The sequence below is a fragment of the Papaver somniferum genome, chromosome 7 (genome assembly GCF_003573695.1).
Source record: "Papaver somniferum cultivar HN1 chromosome 7, ASM357369v1, whole genome shotgun sequence".
NCBI classification, from domain to species: Eukaryota; Viridiplantae; Streptophyta; class Magnoliopsida; order Ranunculales; family Papaveraceae; genus Papaver; species Papaver somniferum.
In genome coordinates this window covers 215,574,341-215,582,958 of record NC_039364.1, presented here as the reverse complement: position 1 = coordinate 215,582,958, position 8,618 = coordinate 215,574,341, and the positions used below count along the sequence as shown (strand labels likewise).

The 8,618-nt window shown below is 37.1% G+C and overlaps 1 protein-coding gene across 2 annotated transcripts; it reads right to left on the bottom strand.

Annotated features, from left to right (window-relative positions):
- Positions 1-1,430: 1,430 nt before the first annotated feature.
- Positions 1,431-5,361, bottom strand: LOC113299546 (stearoyl-[acyl-carrier-protein] 9-desaturase, chloroplastic-like). 2 transcript variants are annotated; one of them, XM_026548577.1, is made up of 5 exons: positions 5,175-5,361; positions 4,101-4,450; positions 3,821-3,975; positions 2,170-2,765; positions 1,431-1,706 (listed from the first exon to the last, which is right to left on the bottom strand). In XM_026548577.1, the coding sequence occupies exons 1-4, from the start codon at positions 5,300-5,302 to the stop codon at positions 2,196-2,198; spliced, it is 1,203 nt and encodes a 400-aa protein (XP_026404362.1). In that variant the 5' UTR covers positions 5,303-5,361; the 3' UTR covers positions 1,431-1,706; positions 2,170-2,195. The 2 variants fall into 2 exon arrangements, with proteins under 2 accessions (XP_026404362.1, XP_026404361.1); XM_026548576.1 differs by having other exon boundaries at positions 1,487-2,765.
- Between the last annotated feature and the right edge of the window lie 3,257 nt (positions 5,362-8,618).

Sequence of the window (8,618 nt, the reverse complement as noted above, 5' to 3'; positions counted from 1 at the left end):
GATTTGTTCTTCTTTTTCTTCACCATCTCTGGTTTGTTCTTCTTCTTCACCATCATTTCGATTTAGGATTTGTTAGTTTGAGTTAGGGTTTGATTGTAGATTGATTTAGGGTTTTTTCGATTTGGTGGAGAAATTGAATATGAAGATTTGATTTGGTGTTTTACAAGATTTGGAACCTTGGGTTGGAGTCGGATTTGGAGATAGGGGGTTATGTAATTAAGAAATGAGATCTGGTGGTGGTTAGAGATTAAAGAGGATAAACCTTCTTCTTCACTTCTTTTTCTTTTTCTTTTGTTTTTTTAAGAAACTAATTGCATGTGTGATTTAAGATTTTACGAATTGAGTTTTCTGTTGAAATCAAACAACAAGATTTTGTAATTAAATCTTTGTAATGAAATAATAGATGGGTTTTGTAATTAGAGTATGAGAATAGGTTTGGCTACAACTCAATTTGGTTTTGGGCGATTTGTGGGGTTTTATGATCAGAGAATGAATATATCTGATGCTTAGATTGAAATCGATTGATGGTGAATGGGTTCTGCTTGAAGTTCTGATGTTGGTGGTGTAGATGGATTATGATGTAAATTCTTATTCTATTGTATGAATTGTTACAGATTAACGATGGTAGTGCATTGCTAGGTGTTGTATTGTATGAGTTGAGATGATATTTACAATGAATATTGAATAAACAGAGCTAGGTGCATGCTAGGTTGGGTACATGATGTAATTGTGGTACAGTTGAGTTTTGCTCATCCTACAGTGATGATGATTTTGCAGGTAAAAACCCGGTACCGGACCGGTACCGAAGGACCGGTACAACACCTGGTACAGGTACCGGTCCTCAAAAGAAGGTACCGGTCAACACCATGTACAGACACCGGTTCCATAAGAAAACCGGGTCGTACCGGAGTATGTGCAGCCCTAGATGGTACACACACGTAAGAGCATCTCCAATGCTAAGGGTGGAAGTCATCCTATGTGGGAGTCTTATTAATATTTTTTTATTGGGGGTGATTCCTATGTGGCTAAAACAAATGAAAATTTGACATTTTAACTCAACTTTCACCTCCAATGCTAAAGTCTTTTTATCTTAAAATCAATTTTGGAAAATGGTTAAAATTATGGGGAAAAAACATCTTTGAAGTTATCACCCAATAACAATATTTTATAATTAAAAAGAAATTAATTTTAGAATAAAATATTGATGATGTGTCAATAGATCCAGGGTCATGAAGAAAGTGAAGATATGACTTTTTCTTTTACCCCTTCTTATGAGATGGCATCCTTGTCATGATTTTCATTAACCTTGATCTTAGCATTGGAGATTAATTTTTGGTTAAGAAAATGTTAAATCCTACGTGTCATGTCTTTTTAGGACCTTCACACCTAGCATTGGAGATGCTCTAACTATAACCACTCACAAAATGAAATGATGTTCGCTGTTACACGTTTAAAGAAATCAATGCTTTCAGAAAAGAAAAAAAAATGAAAAATAGAAAATACCGTTTCTTATACAAACCAAGATCATATGATCCATAACCCACTCTTATGCCCAATATTAGAGTTGTACAATTTGTATTGCTCTTATGTTTACGGCTGTAAATTGAGAACATCAATGGGACCGAGTAGTTGTACAATTTGTATTGCTCCAAAAAAAACTCATGCATTGTGACTAGTTGTGTTTTTAATTTTCCCAGCTATTGTCCCTGCGAAATAGCCCGTGCCGAATTCACTAGTCAGCATTATAAACCAACTCGCTACTGATAGAGCCACAAACTCATGCAATAGATGATTACTACTAAAGAGACCCTAATTTCTAAACCAAAAAGAAAACACACAAACGAAACACATTGAACAAAAACAAAGAGAAACAAACTATACTACCTCTCCCTAATCGCCCCACCATATACTACATTGAACAAAAACAAAGAGAAACAAACTATACCATCTCTCCCTAATCCCCCCAATATTCGATATACTTATGAGATTAAACACGCAAAAGAAGCATAACAGTCTGTATCACGATACCCACTGGACAATCCAACAACTGCAATCCCTACTTCATCTCCTCGTACAAAAGCGAGCATCAAAATAGAACATTGAGATCTCAATAAACAGAATTTCCATTTCAATCTCTAAAATGTGTGAAGAGATTGGTAAAGAGAGCACCTGAACTTAAACTCTGTAATGCCAGTTTAAAGCAACACTTCTTTATTGAAAATCCAGCTGAAAGGCACCAGACGATCTTGCTTGTTTTTCTTTGCTAGAGCTTGAGCTCTCTCTTCCAACCTTCTGATTCTTGGAGTCAACCCGCAAACATACTCTTGAGCTTTCCGTCCTTCAGCTGAGAGACCAGTTATTTTGGCCACATTCCACCTCCCCACGAGAAATTCCAATATATCAGCATAATCTTTAGCAGTGTAAACTCCAAGGCGTTGGGCGACAGATGAGAAGTGCTCAAAGAGGTTGTCATCTTGACCGTCATACATTAAGTGAGCTGGCATTGCAATTTTCTTCCTCATCATATCGGCAAAAGCCAATACAGTACCATCTGGGTCAATCTCGAAAAGCTTTTCAGATATCTTGGTATATGCAGTTTCATGACGCTTTTCATCAGCAGCAATAGTTCCACAAATTTGTGCAAGTTTTAAGTCCCCATGCTCCTTGGCATGCCTGGCTGTGTTTCCATGGGAGATAAAGGTTGCTCTCTCCTGAAATGAGGTGTAGATGAATCCCAGATATGGGTTGTTTTCTGTCCGAGGATCCTGTAAAAATCATAAAAGAATAAAAACATCTAAGTATTTACACGGAAATTTTTTAGCAGCACCGTAGCCAAGCATTTGGCAGTTATTAATGTCAGCAAATTGTTGTTTTAACCACAGTTAGCTTGCCAATTTTTCTGCCAACAAAATCTCTATGCCGATACTGCGTATATTTATTTTTTCTGGGGAGGCTAGACTGTGTATCAGAAAACGAACATTTACCTGATATTCATGAAGAAAGAACAAATTCGATTTAATCTTCTAAAATGTATTACATACTTATGAGAAAGTTTAACTAATGATAGTGTTCAAGCCCTTAGCTGCCCCAAAGATAAGATGCATAGGATGAAGTCTACGTTTGGTGCCCCATGATCAACGGTGTCTGGAATTATGCGAACTTAAACCATTAAATCATGAGATCTTAATGAAACAGTATCTTAAAAAGACCCTAAGTATTTGATTTCACAATGTTCCACTAATTAAAGGACCAATAAAAAGAGAACATACGGATCAGATTTTGATACCATGAGCATAACCCAACTCATAAGCGAGAAGTAATCAAGATGAAGCAAATACAAATGCAACTACGACCTCGCTATCTTCTCAGACCTATGAAACTACGAGTCCCTGAAACAATCGATATTGCAGAATACGACTGATGTCAACATATTTCCATACCGGTCGATACTGTTCCTATGCATCAGTTGCTGAAAAGCTGGAGTTGTTGGATGTGTGACCAATGATCATCACTGTAATATATTCACTTCAACTTACTAACCATATGGAGTACTATTGCACCACAAATTTATCCTGGCCGGGAAACTTATCACTCTTTAGAAATTTGGAAAAATAGTAATTGAATATCGTTGGCGTAGAGACTTTGTTCCCAAAAAAATGGCAAACTAACTGTAGTGCTGCTAGATCAAATATGATCTAGCGGTGCTAGAGCAAAAAAATTTCCTATTTACACAGCATAAATAGTTAAATACTTATGAGAGAAAACTCTAAAACAAAAGTTGGAGTTCAGCAACTTTATAGATTCTTAGTAAAGATCTTACCATTCCTGAACCGATAAGATACTGAATTGTCTTCTCAATTTGCTTCATATCTACTCGCCCAGATAGATAGAGATACTTGTTGAGAAGGTCCCCATGCCTATTCTCCTCGGCAGTCCAAGCCCTTGTCCAACGAGCCCAAGAAGTGGGGCTTGCGCCTAAATAGTTTTCCCCGGTGGAGATAGATCACAAGATGAAAATGTGTTTATTGACAGCGGACTAAGGCTAAAATAATAAGACAAAAAAGAACGAAAACGTCCAAGCTCAATAAAATGGATTGTACCTGTTTCATCCCTGACTCCATCCAAAGTGTTAAGCATTGTTTGGTATGTTGGAAGGGCTTCTTCCGTGATCATATCTCCAACCAGACAAACAAAGTAATCATCGGGGATCTCCTTTGCTCTCTCTCTCAGCTCCTTGACTTGATCATAGAACCCATCTGAGGCTGGGTCAGGTAGGAAATCTTGTGGTTGCCAACATTTCTCAACAGGCTTCAAGTGTACCAAGATATTGTCATCTGCCCAATCTTCTAAGCCCTTGAAAATCTCAATCTTTTGAGGTGGCATGGAGTGGGTTACTTGAACATGCACCTCGCGTGGAGGGGTGAAGGGTTTCTTCGCATTCTCCATCTCCCTGAAATAAACAGTGGAATTCCTTAAGCACGCTATCGATTATTTTCAATTGAATTACAGGTGAGAAAATAATTGACATTTCAAAACATAAAAAATAAACAATTAAACCTAATTTTCAACAAATAAAGAAAAGTAGCCATCAGAAATTCTTGAAAGCGAAAGGAAAAATTCTTTGAATCATAACCAACTCAAATCCCCACACTCAATCACAACAAAATACTCAGACAAATCCCAATTTTGTAAAATCACCAGAACTAACTGAGCTAAAAAAATTCCAACCCCAAAGAAAAAAAAAGAAACTCAAAAAGATATCTCAATTACTTCCTACACCATATACATTTCGGTGAAATTACAGAGCAAATTAATTCAATCAAAAATTAAAGAAAACAGAACCACAAAACAAGGATATCTATCTCCCCCCTCCCCTGTTGAATAGGGAATGAGAAATTAAACAAAAACCCACAACTCATCTCCCAAGCAATCATTGAAGACAGGTGAAATCAAAACTTTCGAGAATCAAATTTGCCACAGTAATCCAAATAATGGAAGAAGCAAATCCAGATCATGATTCATAGATATTATCGATGAAAAAATACTAAATTAAAAGACCCCCACAAATTATAGAACGATTACATTGATAAAACCTATGAGATCTTAAAGAAAGAAAACGGAAAAAAAAATTTAAAAAAATTCAAAAGATGTACGGATATGGAGATGGAGCTTACTTAGCGGAGGTTCGGAGAGCGGAAGCCATGAAAATTTTAGAAGATCTGACATTGGCAACATTTGGGAAACCAAAGGATGGAAGCTTTTGAGGAGATTGAAATGTTGGAAGATTGAATTGCAGAGCCATTTTTCTTTCTTTGGTTTTTCCTTCCTCACTGCTGCTTCTCTCTTTTTATGTTTATTTTTCTTTCTTTTCTTTTTGGGTTTCGCTTTTTCTGCGACAAGAACACGCACGTGCTATAGATTATCTGAATCTGAATCAATCTTAACCATGGATTTTACTTCAATGTTTCCAAGTGTATAACCCCTTGAGAGCAATTCCTATGGCAATGAACAAACCGATGTGTTTGTTCGGCCAGGTGGATGGTCAAATAAGTTTTTCCACTATGGTAAAGTATTTGGCATTAGATAACCAATCGCGCGGACGTAAAACAAACGCTAGAGATCGTAGGTAAAGCGCCGGCGTTGGAAAGAGAAACGACGGCGCTCAAGGATTCAACGCGGCGATCGAGCATATAACGCTGGCGTTTTTAGCGAAAACGCCAGTTTTTTTAAAATTCGAAATTCACTTTTTACCTCTATATATTACCATCAATTTCAAACAATTCACTCACACCAAAATTCACTTCTCTTGAATTTTCTCTTCTAAAATCTATTTCTCAATGGCTGAAAAGGCGATCACACTTTTTTGCGATGCAAAACTTGAAGTTGTTGTTTCTAAGACATGTGGGAGTTTTAAAAAGATTGAAAATTGTAAGAGGTAAGTATAAGTTTTTGAAGTTGCTCCAAGAAAATGTTCTGCTAAAAGGCAAAGAAGAGCTACAGTTTTGAAAGTTAACAACTAAAAATTCAAAAACAAAGGCGAAACTGTGAAAGAGCGCGTTGAATGGAAGATACGTCAAATGAAGATAAACAGGAGGCCAAAACTTGTACTTGATCTTTATTGAAGTTTTTAGTACGTTTTATTATTGCCTAAGTTTATATCTTGTAAAAGAATTGGCATCAATGAACGAAAATATTTTAGATTTTAAAATAGAGATTTCCACTTCGGATTAAGCGAAATTTATTACAATTTGAACTTGCAAATAATATCAAATCCACACCAAAAACATCAAACTACATCAAATCCAGCGACATTCTCTCTGTAGAGTTCATAGCATTCAAAATGCTTAAACTCTCTTCTGATTTCTTCGGTAAACTTGGTCTGAGCGATAAGTCACCATTGTTTGAAGATCTTAAGAATGGGATCGCGCCGTACTGTAATTTCACCATCAACGGTCATCACTACACTCAGGGTTATTATTTAGCAGACGAAATCTATCCAGAATGGTCAACTATGGTTCAAGCTTATAAGCAAATAGGTTTTGGACCGACGACTTCGAAGGATATGAAGTAATTTAACACCCCAACAAATGAAATGCAAAAAGGATGTTGAACGCGCTTTTGGCATACTGAAAAGGAAGTTTGCCATCATAGCTGGGCTGACATGCTTTTTTGATCTTTAAGAAATGAACAAAATTATGTTGACTTGTATCATTCTGCATAACATGGTAATTGAAGAAATCAGGCGTGACCCAACCTGAACCAGTTTTCCAGATGAAGATTTGGCGCCCAACCTTGTGGTGGAGCATGGGCGTCGAATCTACAGACTACTAAAACAAGATCTAACTAAGAACATTTGGGATTTAAAAGGAGCAAAAGACGATGCGTGGGGGCGAGGCAGAGGGAGAAACAGATAGATGTTATTTTCAATTTAGTGTTGTTTATTTAAATTAATATGTTTTTTAATTTTAAGTTGTTTGTTTAAAATTAAAATTGGGGCAATTATATTAAAAGTGATTTTAAATAAACGAATACAATTAAATTAAACAAGAATTAAAATCAGTTATCAAGACTGTATTCATCTTCGTTTTCTTCCGAGGCATAATCTTCGTCTTCTTCCACATTCATATACTGGCCAGTTTGTTGAGGGGGGACTGTTTGTTGAGGGGGGACTTATTCAGGGACTTGTTGTTGTTCGGACGCGACTTGTTGTTGTTCGGACGCGACTTGTTGTTGTTCGACGGCGGCTTGTTGGGATTCGGCCGCATCCATTCCCTTAGTCCATGCAACAAGTTAGCGTTCATTCATTATTGAAGTGTTCAAGGAGATTAACTTGTTTATCTTACAATCCTTGTAGTATTGTTCTCATGAAAGACGACTTTTTTATTGATTATTTATAGCAACGCCACGGTCCCTGGCTCTATCTGCTTCTATCTACATCTTGAATTCCTTGTGATCAGCATAGTTGAACTCGCTTGAACCTCCTTCTAATACTCGTTGGACTGCGTCTCTCGATGCTTTTGCAGCTTTTTGAACCCCTCCTCTTCTTCTCTTGACGTTAGTGTTAACGTCTAAATTAATGTTATGTTGTTCATGACTACTTGGAGTTCCATCAGGTGAGGAAGCAGGCCCTCCATTCTGAAAATCATGCGAGATTAGACCATGTGGTGATCTTGCAGGCACTTGATTACCTTCCAGCAAGTATGGATTAAACTTGTTAAGCACCCTCAAAATGGTGAAACAAGTTTCATGTTGGAAGCCCTGTTTGTGGGATCTTTGCCACTCTTCCCGACATCTTCGTTCCACATCTGGTTCACCTTCACCACTTATTCTGTTGTGTCGCATTTGAGTGATCAAAGCTACAGATTCACTAGCGGCTGCTAAAATTGTGTGAAAACGATGAGACAGCCCATCGACATCACGTCTATTGGGGTTACCTGTTTCTTCACAAAATTTTTGTAAAATCTTATCATAAAATGTTTTTTTTTTCTTGATAAATACCATTGGTTTCATCTAATGTATATAATACATAATTTCTGCAAAGTGACTCGTCTTCATCCATCGTATACTTGACACCACGAATTCTTGTGTTTCTTGGTTGTGATTGTGGTGTTTCTTGTTGTAATTGTTGTTGTGTTTGTTGTGGTGTTTTTTGTGGTGTATGTTGGTGTGATCGTTGTTGTGAGGATCCCATATTTGTTAGAAATGAAATTTATAGAGATGAAATGTTTTCTGGTAGATTGATTTGATATGAATAGTTTTGTTTGATAAAAAAAGAAAATTAGAGATGGTATGAAATTGTGTAATTTTGAGATAGTGATGAAGAAGGTGTGAGTTTTAAGTCTGAAGATGGACTGAATTTATAGGGGAATAAAAAGGAGTAACAGCCGTAGGATGCAAGGAGCCGTTGGCGCTTTTGTGTCAAACGCGAAGCTTTCAGGAATGACACTGGCGTGTGAAATAACAACGCGCGTTGGAAAGAAAAGCGCCAGCATTTTTTGGACAAGCGTCAGCGTTGGTGCCAAGGTCGCCTGGCCTTTCATCAAGCGCGCACTACGTGTTCCATCTCACTCAACAAACCAACAAATTTGTTGGTTTGTACATCCATTTTTCATGTTTGT

Bases quoted from the DNA above. Each gene is read 5' to 3' on its own strand.
- LOC113299546 (XM_026548577.1), bottom strand. From the start codon at position 5,302: ATGGCTCTGCAATTCAATCTTCCAACATTTCAATCTCCTCAAAAGCTT. The intron at 4,451-5,174 runs GTAAGCTCCATC...TGTTTATTTCAG, and splicing joins GCTCTCCGAACCTCCGCTAA to GGAGATGGAGAATGCGAAGA. The intron at 2,766-3,820 runs GTAAGATCTTTA...TGATTTTTACAG, and splicing joins ATCTTATCGGTTCAGGAATG to GATCCTCGGACAGAAAACAA.